Source organism: Microsporum canis, genomic scaffold (genome assembly GCF_000151145.1).
Source record: "Microsporum canis CBS 113480 supercont1.4 genomic scaffold, whole genome shotgun sequence".
In the NCBI taxonomy this organism is placed as follows: Eukaryota; Fungi; Ascomycota; class Eurotiomycetes; order Onygenales; family Arthrodermataceae; genus Microsporum; species Microsporum canis.
In genome coordinates, this window is record NW_003299166.1 from 2,211,725 (window position 1) to 2,224,870 (window position 13,146).

Sequence of the window (13,146 nt, forward strand, 5' to 3'; positions counted from 1 at the left end):
GTCTCTTACCTTCCATACTCCGTGCAGGTGCAATTATAAACTCCAGGTGTATAGTACGTCGTACGTCGAACAACGGGAGAATTTGACGAATTCTTCCATCCTGCTTCTGGATGTGCAACGTTAGTAGCGTGCGCTTCCATCCCCATGATTTTCCACGTTTCGAGCACCAAGTTAGCTTCCCTAGTCTTGTCACTAGCCGGGAAGATGGAAGCTGAGCACCAAGCCACGGGAACTAACTCTCCCAAAGAAAAAATCGCAGATTCCTCATCCAATTCTCGAAAAAAACAATACGAAAAAGAAATATCATTTATATACAAGCAAAAAGAAAGAAAGCCAATCAATGAGCCACAAAATATAAAACGCAGGGAAACTTTCTTTTTGTAGGGTTCTCCATGGCTTGTCCGTATTTCTTTGATTCGCCGGTGCACCACAAGATACCAACTTCTCGTCGAAGGGGGCAAGGAGGTGTCAGTACCTTTTTGCGGAGATAGTCGACTCCAAATGATTTGATCCTATGAACATCTTCATATCTAACCTTGTTCCAATGTCGAAGGTTGATTCGTGTAGACCTGCTGTTGGTTGAAACGGGAATAAGCGAATAATAAACAGAGAATTGCCCCCCAAGAGCATCCCCCGAAGTCGCAAAGAATGGCAAACCGATTCCCTGAGAGCCTGCGCACTTTTTATCATTGGCTGCCTCTTGACAAAGACGGGCCCGTCCGTCCACCTGGGGGTAGAGCTGCCTAATCCATTCATTTAATTCCGCTGAAAAGAAATGCGCTCAGCGATGTCGTCAGCGGATTGATAGGCTTGATAAAGCCCAAATTTCACGAATATATATAAGAAGACGGAGAAAAAATAGTTCTAAAAAAGGGTCACGGAAGTTGTCTTTTACATAAGCCAGTTAACGCAAACCCGGAGCTTTCCACGGTAAACTGGGCTTCACCCGGCTGGTCTGAACATACTCCGTACGGAGTAAACATCGAAGCTGTCGGAGAATCTGCGAAGCTTCTGTCAACTCATCCAGCCCTTGCCGCAGCGCGGCTTCACTAGCGCATCCAAGTGCCGTTCGATAGTTACGAGACAACCCCTATGTATGCATGCAACAAGCCTGAGTTAGTTGATAAGGAGAAAAAGCAAACATAACGAAAACCAAATGAGAAATGGTCATGGAGAGAGCTCTTGAAGATCCGTCTGAGTTTGGGTTTTTCGGTTCCTGAACCAACAGATATATGTAGCTCCCTTGGCAAGTAGCGATTTTAAGTAGCTAGATGTTGTGTATATTGAACCTGGGCGTCAAAGCCTGATATATTGACCCCCTCCAGGATCCCTGTATATCTATAAATTGATGTGAGGTTCCTCACGATCATCCACTTCTTGCCGGAACATGGGGTATCGAACCGCCTCTGGATTGTCCACAGTGCCGATATGTCTGCCGCCTCCGGAGAATGGAGATTGCCTATCAAGCGGGAGATCTGGTTTCAAGGATCGTTCGGTAACCCGATCTCTTCGACTTCAAGCTGATGGCAGAGGCATCGACGACAGGGGATGCCAGTTGAACATTGACCAGAAATATGGATCCTCAGATCTTCAATTAGCAGCATAACTCTATCAGACAAGCTTTTCGTCATGGAACTAACTAATGACTTTAGTTGTTGCTGGAAAAGAGAGAAGAGCTCGTTTGTTTAGTTGCATTTAAGTCTAAGCCTCGACATCAATGACCTGACACACTATGCTCCGTCCAACACTGATAATGTTACCCTCGATGCTTCTAGACTACTAGGCTGTGCAACCGGAAGCATCTATGAAAACGTTAATATATCTATTTTCGATCCAATAGATGAGGTTTCATATGATCACCGGCGATGGCGACCTGAACTATGATACCCCCCTCGTCTGTCCTGAGATGCATGGAAGTCGAAAGCATTCAAGGGTCATCCTTGCACCTATAGATATACCGTTGAGCGATTTCCCTTTGGACGAATGCAAGAGCTGTTCTTGGCCTGTTAACCTGACGGTTGATTAATATATGCACCTGGGTACTATGTACCTTTTATATATATCGGAGATTGGCACATACCAGGTGTTTCACAGGGCGCGCTCTCTCACCCTTGTGCGTCTCTCTATACCAACTTCTCCGTTCGAAAGCTTTATGCGAGAGAAGGAGTCCCCTCGGGTGAAGGAAGGCTAACACTTGCACCTGCACGCTCGTCGCTTCCTGAGCTTCGGCTCGTCCTGGTTTTCAAGTTCAATCTTGAAGCAAAAGCCTTCATCTTCAGCATGTAGAATAACTGGTCATCTCTCTCTCTCTCTCTGCCTGCCTGCCTGACGAGGGTGGCATGCCCTGGTTTGATTGAATGTGACCATGTAATAAGCTGCATTCAATATATTATTATTCCTTGCTGGCATATCCTTGTGCTGTTGTCTATTGCTCATCTGTCATTAGACTCTTTTCCTCCGCCTTTACGGCCTGATTCTCGTATCAAGCTGTAAGTTCGATGACCAGCAGGGCAGCTTCATGATGATGCTGATTAAAATCCAGAGTGCTTCACCATGAAGGTTGTTTCTCCCATGAAGGTCAATAAGCGGGGTGAGGAAGAGCTGGTCTCAAACCCCGTATTTCGAGCTATTCGGAACAAGCTGAGCGAGGATATGATGCTACGGTAAGCATTGGATAGGGTATTATCTCTAAACGGAGCTATTCCGGCTGATGGATTACAGATTCTGTCCTGCACATGAGCTCAGTGTTACAGCCGATGACAAGAGAGAATTCGAACTTCATCGAGACATACTTCATGCTGCCTTTATGCCCTTGAAACAGCTCCTACTCCATGCTACCAATCTAGCATCCCGTTCGCTCCCAGACCACCTATCATCAGACCCAGAGAGAGCCTTCCATGGTGGAGCACGAAACGCTTTTGCATGGCTCAGCTCTATAATCACTGATGAGCCGGACTGGTGTGCGACAAACGGTTGTCCTGCTTGCGTTGTCCTTCACATCTTCCATTCTGAGCCGTTGATCCGCATCGTAGCCGTTGCCTGTCGCGTTTCCAACTGGATGGTTCTCGTCGGGCTCGTGAAGCCCTGCATGCAACTGCCAAATTTCAGCTTCTGGCTAGGCGCACTTGCGAGTGCCGTCGTGGAAGACAAGTTCTGGGGCTGTGATTACTGGTCGGAAATTTATGATCGGTCCGTCTATATGGATTTGAGTGCGCGGGAGCTCGTCCATCAGTGCTTTGAAATACGCGATGCGGGCTATAAGATCCCACATAGGACCCTGAACTATGGCCCCGGTGTCACCGCTGATGGGCGGCCTCGAATCCATGTTGAAGACACACCTCACCCCCTTTTCATGCCCACGAAAATTATTGAGCATGAGAAATGGGAGGAGCTCGTTCTGATGGCGCGAAAGAATCAGTCCCGCTCTCGACTACTACCGCGCAACGGGGGGCAGGGCTTTATCCCGCGGAGACATAGCAGGAAAATGGCGGTTGCAGCATAGGGTCAGGTGCATGGGTTTACATCTCGGGTTCAGTTTGGCGCTGGGCGTGAAGGTTATGGATAAACGAAATCGCTCGTTAGAATTGTATATTTGTGCTCTTTTGCCTGAAATTGATATAGATCGTTACCATGACACTCTTCGTGGTATCCAACTGTAGCTATTGAGGCATGATAACCTCCCAGCCCCAGAGGCCATAGGCGGGGTCCCGGATGTAAGGGCGTAACAGTATGCACTATATGGATCTATTGTAGGTTACCCCCAGCTGGCATGAAGACATATTGTCCTTCTCGTTGCCATATTGGCATACCATAGTAAGATTTATCTTGTTGGATCAAAGAAGAGTATCGACTAAAGCTATCCTCCTTTTTAACTGCATTTGATTGTGACTGGGAAGCAGAGCCATCGATCAACATCTATATTTTGAGTACAAAACTCTGAGTATGATATACATATGGTTCAGATTGAACTGTCACTGTGCAGATTTATAAATAAAGGTCAACCTGGCCTCGAAAGATTGGGGCAAGTAGGCCGTTGGCAACGGTTATGTGCAATCCTTACCTCGGGATATCCACTTCAAATCTGTGCTAGGAAAAAAAACGAAGCTGGTGAAGACATAACTGTGGAATCTGTAATAGTAGCAACTGTAGCAAGCTACTATCATATAACTTTCTACCAACCCTTTGATGAAGATTGTTGAACCTTTGATCATAGAAGACCAGTTAAACACCTAGGAATAACTACCAGGAAAGGTCGTCAAGGGTATATGATGACATGTGCTAGGAAGTGAGATGATGACCATAAGTTTCATCCTGGACATTTATTAAATCGGGGTATTTGTGTATACCTTCCGAAGTGCTGTCAACATCACTGGCCTATTCCAACAAAGGTATAACATGTAACATGCTCCTTGGCATGGTATCGATTGGAATAATAGCTGGTATCGTAGCTAGGGTATTGTTTTATCCCATACCGATGGGATGAAAAGGGGTATCTATTGAGATATTTCATTGTAGCACATTACGAAACCATCCCATCGAACCGACATTCACATGCAACTTATTATCAAATCAGCAATATCAAGCCTATCTGCCATGGAATGCCCAGCTTAGGAGGATGCCCTAGACCGTCTCCAGCTGCCTTTATCATAAGCTGCATGCATTTGCCGGATAAGATAGGGTAACCAGGATATCATCTGCTCCTCCCATGGAACCAGGCAGCAAGATGTTCCGCTTTGTGCTTCGGAGGCGTCCTGCCTCAAGTCCACATATTGGATATGGATATCGCAGTAGACCAACTGAGCCGGCGGCGACCATTCTCCGGGGGGTTTCATCTTTGGCGTTCACATCAATACGCCATACCTTAGTCAATCCTGAGAGCAGATCGTTCGTTATCCCGCGTTCTGTATCCCGCATGAAGAGGGAAAATAGGAAGAATATATTCCTTTTCCCGTGGATGTTCCCTTGTGAAGCTAGTGGTTGCATACCGGATTCGCCAGGAGGAGAGAGAGTGGCTGAGGGTAAATCCCAGTGGCTTAATGCTCTGTTTTATCAGTTTCAATGTTAGCCAGGAGCAGAGAAGAAGTGATAGGGATGAAAAGAAGAGGAGGAAGAGGTGGCTGTGGAGGCCACAAACGGCAAAAGGTGTATCATCTCCAGCAAAGCCCCCAGCCAGCCTCACTAGTAAACTAGTAACATCTCAATATCAAGGCACAATCCCTAACAACGCCACCAACTAAGGACAAAGATATAAGCTACTCAGAACAGAACTCAATAATGAAGCTTATGTTGCGGATGGCCCAGACAGCTCGAAGTCGCATTCTCCACCAGGACAACATCGCCATCGATCGGTACCTCACGTCTAGCTCGCCTACATTGAAACGCCATGCCCAGCGCCATCGTCCAACTCCAGCTGACTCTTTACCGACGGAATCAACGCGAACATGCGTGGCTGGCCTCAATGGCAACACCTCGCATAGCATACCGCGCATTATACATGATACAATACCGCATACGTTGATCGTTTGAATCATGTGTTTGGGGGTCTCAGCTCGATGATGAATGGTGCATATTTAACAGATCACATTACACCTACAGCTGGGCTGGGACAAAAAAAAAAAAAGGGGAGCTAGCTAGGGAGCAGACGATTGCCCCCGAGCTGCTGGGTAGAAGTACAAGGTACATGGCGAGGTACATACATGACTTGCTCGCGGCATGGCGTTGCGGAGTTGATGCGGAGAGTGCTCGTCCCTCTGGCCTGGGTATAGAGTGCGAACCAGGGGATGGGAATATATATATATCTACGCCTACCGCGGCCGCTACCCAAAGATTGCTGGATCTAGGACGATGAGGGAGCTAACTATGTAGAAACTACGGCCATCTAGCCACAGGTCTAGGAGATATATGTGGTTCTCCACACTCGTATGCCTGGGCACCCACTTCCCATTTCTTTTAAATGTGGATTCCGTTAATGGCGCCTATCCCCTGGCGCGAGGCAACGTTTTTCGGGCAGGGCCTTTTATTTGCGGAGAAAGAGAGCAGGGCCCAGTAATTATATAACTATCTGCTTATGGGGTTAACATGGCTGACTATAAGCTAGGATGAACTGGCGCGATCCTCCCTCCCCATGCTCTGTGCGGCGTACGATAGACAATCACGATGTAAGTCATCGATGGATCATCGTCTATTTTAGTGACGAGCATGCTAATTGCGTCAGATGGGGGCATGAGAAGACCACGGAGCACTCCGTTCTATGACCATGAACTATCCGTATCCGGCCAGCATGGGATGATTCGATTACGAAACTACGGTCCCCCGTACCAAACACGAAAGGGGGAGAGCCAAAAGAGTCAGTTGATCTAGTTTTCTCGAGAACCCATATATAGTAAAAGGAGCGGCCCAGAAGTTGGCGTTCCTTGGCTGGCTGTTCGCCATCGCCCGCCCATCGCCCTCCTAAAGTTGAAGAGGGATCGAGAACCTGGATGAACTTTCTTCCAAAGACGAGGGAAATAAAAAAAAAGGTTGAATAATTAGTCGACGATTGAACGTTCGCCAAAAAAAAAAAAAAAAGAACTACAAGCTGCCGTCTTCCGTCTGACAGACGTCAAGGCCAGTCCAAGCTGGAAAGATGATGTGTGCGCTTTTTTTCCTCGCTGCCTGGCAGCTAGACTACGGGGACATCAAAGAAGGGGAGCTGTGTGACGTGGAGCAGCTTGGGTGACTGTCCTTGGATCTGCAATCCACCATGGCCCACGGCTGCACACCACTAGTGTATAGCACAGACGCATTCCTGAGACGTACACGATACTTACCGGCATATGTACATGCTACCCAGCCACGACAGGGCAGAACATAAGAGGCCGAAACAAGCGATTTGAGGCGGAACGAACGGGCAGCTCGCCTGAGGGATGGGAAAGAGAGGAAAGACCAGGTCTCGTGTGAATCCCGTAAGTAGGGATTTAAAACAAAAAGGCTGACGGGGCTATCGGACGTCTCCTTGGGTTGCCCACGAGGCTTCTTGCTCGCTGGCCAGAGAAACGATCCAGGTCCAGGAAAAGAAAAAAAAGCAACAGACCGATGCCTGGATAGTGGCGAAACGAATGCCAACTCCAGAAAGGGCCAGACTGTGGAGCTATGGGCCCCCTGGCTGCCTTTCACTTCAGCATCACTATCGACGTCGACAACAACTATCTGCATCGGCATCGTCATCACCACCACCGCCAACCCATCCGACCTCTTTAAACTATCACTATATATATATGGCAGGCCGGACATCGACAAGAAGTACCCTGTCACCAAAATTCAGTGCAAAGGTACCTCGGTCCTATGGCCCGGCCGCCAACCACCGAGCCTGGGCCCGCCGAAGCGCCTTCTTTATATCGCCAGGCCCAGACCTTTTCCCTTGGGCGCCCGGTATCCTGCATACCAAAGTTACCCAAAGTTACGCATGGGCGCGGGCGAACTGGGGCCGCAGCCGTCGTATTTTCCGTACGGCTTGTGCTTTTTTAGTTACGCCTCCCCTCCACCTTTTTTCTCCCCTTCTCCATCTCCAGTTCTTCATTCTCTTGATGTATGAACGGACGACATCTCTTCGCACACCCTCCTCTCTGGCCCCCCCCCTTAGGTGGTTTCTCTCTTGCTTGACGGTGGTCTCTGGCTCTGCCCGGGTCTGCTCTGCCGGCCACAAGTCTGGTTCTCTCAGGATATCGTGCATACAGGAGAGTTGCTCTCTCTCTCTCTGCCTTGCTCGAGAGAGAGACAGAAGCTGACTGACGCCGTCCGTAAGGGCTCAGCCATTACCGGACGCCAATGAGATACACATCGCTGATCTCGTTCCAGCTGCATTGTCAATCTCTCTGTCTGACCCGATCTACCCAAGAAAGGCCCAATCTTTGACTGCTTCATCGCTGCCTCTCTTGTGTGTTGTCGTCTGCCTGGTCACTGTTTCAGACGGTCTCTCGCCATAGGATCCATCTCACTCCATCTCCTAGCTGCCTCTAAATTACTACGGCTACCATTGTGAATGCTCCAGCAGAAGAATGACCCTCTGTCTCGGCCGGCCCTCCACGCAGATGGTAATACGAACATGAGAAATTGCGGCCACGACAAGATAGACATCGATATCGGATCTTCACCCTGCCTCGTTTTGCCCTTCCCTTTCGCCGGTCGTCTGCGGCAACCTAGCCAGAGCCGTCGTAGCGTATCATGTGAACGAACCTTACCAGAGAGCAGCGTTCATCTTCAACAGCAATATCACTCAAGCCGTCGAAACTCCCCAAAGCCAAGGTCACGCTACACCTTCACACAGGGCACGGACAAGGCCACGAACTTTTTCCCGCTGCCTCCCAAACGAATCCGGAGAAGCATATCATCGGACGGCCTAGGCCACGATCTAGACCAGTATTCCCCGTCTTCTGCCCATTCTTCATCGACCATGCAGTTTCTACCCAAACAGAACAGACAGCTTCAGCTGCCCTCCTTCGAGGAGCTGGGGATAGCCACGCCGTCACCAAACAGCATGACCAGGGCTCAGGAGAGACCATCTTCCTCTCCGTCTGGTTCGTATGTCGACGGATCGATAGCAGCCTCACCGTCGAAGACCTCTACTCCCTTCGCTGACTCTCCAAACTCGCGAATGGACGTCTCATATCCGTCTCCACTACCAATCACGCCGCCTGAATCTGACGACCACGTTCAATGGAATCCTGCTGTGAGTAATGAGTCGAGTGATACAGTTCCCAGCGAGACGGAGTCCTCCGAGGCTGCGGAAGTGGCCATGAAAGAAGAAACCGAGTCTAGCTGCACACCTAAACCACCACAGCAGGAATCGGCCCAGAACACAGAAAACGGCGATGATTCTTCGTTGCCGAGTAGGCCACCGCAGGGTGAGAATGGCAGGCAGCTCTTCCTGCAAAGGGGTATCTTGACTGCTGGTAAGGCTATCGAACCACCAACTACCCTCTCTCCGAAGACTCTGTCCTGACAGCGATTCCTAACTTGGGCAATAGTGTCATCTCTTGCAATATCCAAAGACCCTGCAAAGGTCGTCCAACTCGTCTCTCAAACCTTGCCATGTCCGCCGTCCAATAGCCTTTCCAACTCGGGTTCTCTCTCGCCTGCCTGCGTCTTCAGCCCCATCGTCCAGACGATCCAGTCACGTCTCCAACCAGACCAGTCACCCTATATCAACATCACACATGCAGTACCACCTAAGTTCTCACTCTCCAGTCTACCCACGTCTCCACCTAGCACACCCAATCGCCTCTTTCCCGGTGACGATTACTTTAATATGACCGTCTTCTCCAACGCCACGGCTGCACCACACTATCCCTTTGCCAGTGCCTCTTCTTCATCCAGCGGAGCACCAGCGCCGTACGTGCCCACGCCCATTGTTCCTCCCTATAGCGTCAACATCGCTGCTGTCGAGCGCTACCTCCCACCGACCTCTACCTGCGAATACCAAAACCTCTTCTCCACAAGCGGCCCTTCCGTTCTTCTAGATCGCCTTCGAGAACTTTCTCCTCGCGACGGTACTCTCTTGCTGGTATACCCGACTCTTCGCGGCGCTCAATGTTTCAAGCAGCATTATCTCAACCCTATTCTCGACCCTCTACTACGCCAGCAGGTCGTTCTCAACGGTCTGCCTGCCGATATTGGCACAGCCCTTAGCTCCACGCCTGCTCTCAGACACATGGATCCCTTCGAAACAATGCACTCCAAGGTCACCCACCTATGCTCCTCTCTTACATCACGCGACCGCACAACCTTCACCCTCTCCTACGCATCTGCAGGCTGCATTCCCCTCTCCCGCGCCCTCTGGACAGAATGGTACATTGCACAAGAAACGCCCCGTGCCCGGGAGATATTAGATGAATACTGGCGTAACGATCATCGCACACGCCACCACAACGCCAGCAAAGGAATGGGAATGGACAGAGAAGTTACCAGTGCCATGGTCCTCAGAGATGTGGTAGATGGCATCCGCAAACGAGCATTGACCGAACCCGTGGACGATGCCGAGCGAGAAGGCGTTGAAGTCGGTGTCTTCGTTATCCGACGATCACAATCGCCGGAGTGATAACTGACAGTAGGCACATGACAAATGGATTTTCTTTCCAAGAGGAGGAGTTTTAGGTCTTTAACATACATACACCAGGTTCGGGTCCGGTTCGGTTCGGCTATTCTATCAAATGAGAAAAAAAATAACAAAGGGTCAACAGCGCAGCACCACACGAAAACGGAGTCAATTGTCAGGATATTTATCAGGAGTTTCCTTTTTGCCCTATCTACTTTATTTCCCATCATTATCATCTTGGCATATACTATGCATGCATGCATAGTCTTCTCTGCTATCTTGTTCTTCCCTTTTCCCCTTTTATTTGTAATGAGGTACAGAAAACGAGCTTGGATAAGGGCGTTACGGAAAAATGTTCCATTTCCTTTTCTCTATGGCTATCTCTTATGTCTCTTCTCTTTTCTCTTGCCTTGCGGTCTTCCTTGAACGCCCTATCTTCCTTGAACACGCTTGCTGAATACCCCCTTTTAATTCTAAGTTTAGAATAATATATCCATCTCGTTATATTAATGGCTGGTATTTGGGATGTCTTCGATAGACCCACCGTCAAGCCTTGACAGGCACCCTGGTGAGAAACAGTCTATTAGAGCCATCCACTACTAAATGATCGAAATGGTAAGTTGGCTCTATAAGCAAATGATACCCTCCGCAGACAGCCCGTCATATTATTTCTACATTCCTGGGATGGTCTCGGCAAAACGTCAGATAAAACTGCGAAAGCTGTTGTATTTCAACTAGAACCAGCTTGTACTGGCGAATGGATGCTGAAAGGGGGCTTTCCTCCCCCCGTGCGAAATACCAGAATGTGGAATTAGCCTACGAGCCTTCGCTCTTTCAATATATAAAAGGTCTTGGACGATCGATAGTGGTAGACGGTTTCTTATGGCTGGTTAAAGAGTTGTTCATTTTCAAATAGTCTATAACTAGTTAGTAAAGCTATAGGTTAAGTATTCCTTTCAAAAGTCTCCCGTAACTCCTTCGCACGGGAGGCATACGACGGTAATATATCAGGACGCGGTTCCATCGGGGTTCCATCTGGATATGGAACTACCGTTCGTCTAACCAAATCCTGCATTGCAGAACTTTCATCTTCATATAAGCGAGTGAAAAGGGACTTCCAAAGCTTAGTATAGCCGCCCATCTCGCGCTTTAGCGGCCGGTCGTAGTCCATCCGGACAAAGTCCCAATATTCTGGATACCATCCTGCCCGTTCCCAATCAATAACTGCATTAATCCGGCCGGTGTTCTCATCAACCAGAATGTTCCGAGGGGCCAGATCGGCATGGGCAAAATGAATACCATGGCCATCACCCAAGTTATTCGACTCACCTTTACCCAAGGCGTGATGGAACTCCTTTACACTGTCGAACGGTCCCAAAAAGCGCTTTTCGTAAAGCCCTACATCTAGGGCACCACTATCTGCCGCCATAATTCGATCCCCAGTAAGCTTCCGGAGTTGAGCGAGATATCCGTCGATTTGAAGACAGATATTTATCTTCTGGTTATCGCTTAGATCATTCCATATAACGTTTAATGGTTTTCCGGGTATATATTCCATCACAATACAAAACCGTTCTCCCCGCTTCTTCCCGATATACCTTGCCTCAAAAACTTTCGCCTCAAAAACCTTCGGGACGGGGATAGTTGTAGCCTTAGCAATAAACTCCATTGCCTGAGCCTCTCCAGTATCTAACAGTTTTGTTTTTAAAACACGGTTCTCGTCCAAACGAATAGGATGCATCCCTTTGGCCATAGGGTATCCGCATTCCTGACCGTAGCCATCTAATAAACTCGAGTTAGTATTAGAAGCTCCGTACTAGCGGTTGGCTGTATAGTACCTTCTGGAGTTAGGGATTCCATTATATATGTCGTTGCAGTGTGCGGAGATAGTGAAGGGTATGAAAGCCTCTAGGTAAGGACTAGAGCAAAGGGCAACATATTAATATTATTCCGGTGATCTTCTGATACTGCGCTTGAGATTGTCTTCAAACTGCGCGGCAATCTCAGCATAGCATTCGAAAGCGGCCGCTTGGAGCGGTGTTTCCTGAGTTATAAGGGTTGTAATGAGAGAGTGCCTGCTGTAAGCTTGTAGCGAGCTGGTCAACTTATCGCCATGCTTTCTTTATATGCGGATTAATAACTTTGTGCACAAACTCGCACGGGCCGTCGCCGCCTTCATAACTAGCGCGTAGAGAGCCTTGACACGTGACTAGATGGGGCACCATCAAAACAATGCATTATTATTATTCTTCCTCTTCTTCATTATACTCCTATGCAGTCAAAGACTATGAGGAGTTCACTATCTAGATTAGTCTAACTTAGCTATCCATAGCTGAATTTAAATATTAGGGGCCGAAAACAATGCATATTCATGTGGTAAGCCAGGCAGCGTATGGGTTGCTCTATCGGAATTGTACGCCGCAACCAGAAAGGCATACACTAATCGGGAACCTCATACCGCAACATTTTTATGTGAAAGTATCAAAAAGTATCAAAATGGAAAAAAGGGGTTCGTCTCTTCGTTGAAGCTGGAAGATACTCATGCCGTGAGTTCGTCATAAGATGGTGATGTTGATGGGGGCATATCCGTTCTCTTAGCCATGCCATGCAATGTTCAAGGATGGGACTCCTTGGGGCACTTTCTCCGAGGTTTGAACGGACTGTGGTCCTTTCACAATAGTGCATGTATCCATACGATGATCAGTCACTGAAATCAAAGGGCCTACGAAGAATAAAAAGCAACGACTTCGTTCCTTTATCGTGTATACATAGGCAAATGAGACGTTCGCAATATACTGCAACAATGGGCTACCCTATCAAAGATATACAACAATAGACCGAGCCATCCTCTGTTAGCTTTCTGTAGGAAGACGCCCTTTATTCCAAGCATATCTACACTCCTATATACTCGCTATTCCTCCTACCTGGATCCTATAATAATAATATCAACTCAACATCAAAGTAACTAGGCACACGTGACTGTATCCGGGATAATAATTATCCGGTGACATCACGCTGAGCGCAAAAGAAAGAAAACGCCGACTTTGTTGGATGAAGCCGAAGCAAAGAAAACA

The 13,146-nt window shown here is 48.3% G+C and overlaps 4 protein-coding genes across 4 annotated transcripts; 2 read left to right on the forward strand and 2 right to left on the reverse strand.

Annotated features, from left to right (window-relative positions):
- Positions 1-2,553: 2,553 nt before the first annotated feature.
- Positions 2,554-3,502, forward strand: MCYG_04803 (conserved hypothetical protein; the record flags this gene model as incomplete). Its single annotated transcript, XM_002847020.1, has 2 exons — positions 2,554-2,663; positions 2,722-3,502. The coding sequence occupies 2 exons, from the start codon at positions 2,554-2,556 to the stop codon at positions 3,500-3,502; spliced, it is 891 nt and encodes a 296-aa protein (XP_002847066.1).
- Positions 3,503-4,644: 1,142 nt separating this feature from the next.
- Positions 4,645-5,714, reverse strand: MCYG_04804 (uncharacterized protein; the record flags this gene model as incomplete). The annotated part of the gene is made up of 4 exons (XM_002847021.1): positions 4,645-4,901; positions 4,986-5,041; positions 5,353-5,468; positions 5,697-5,714. 4 exons carry the CDS (start codon positions 5,712-5,714, stop codon positions 4,645-4,647), a joined length of 447 nt encoding a protein of 148 aa, XP_002847067.1.
- A 2,717-nt stretch (positions 5,715-8,431) lies between these two features.
- MCYG_04805 (conserved hypothetical protein) lies at positions 8,432-10,075 on the forward strand (the record flags this gene model as incomplete). The annotated part of the gene is made up of 2 exons (XM_002847022.1): positions 8,432-8,930; positions 9,006-10,075. The coding sequence occupies 2 exons, from the start codon at positions 8,432-8,434 to the stop codon at positions 10,073-10,075; spliced, it is 1,569 nt and encodes a 522-aa protein (XP_002847068.1).
- A 940-nt stretch (positions 10,076-11,015) lies between these two features.
- On the reverse strand, positions 11,016-11,932 carry MCYG_04806 (phosphotransferase family protein; the record flags this gene model as incomplete). Its single annotated transcript, XM_002847023.1, has 2 exons — positions 11,016-11,854; positions 11,890-11,932. 2 exons carry the CDS (start codon positions 11,930-11,932, stop codon positions 11,016-11,018), a joined length of 882 nt encoding a protein of 293 aa, XP_002847069.1.
- Positions 11,933-13,146: the final 1,214 nt, after the last annotated feature.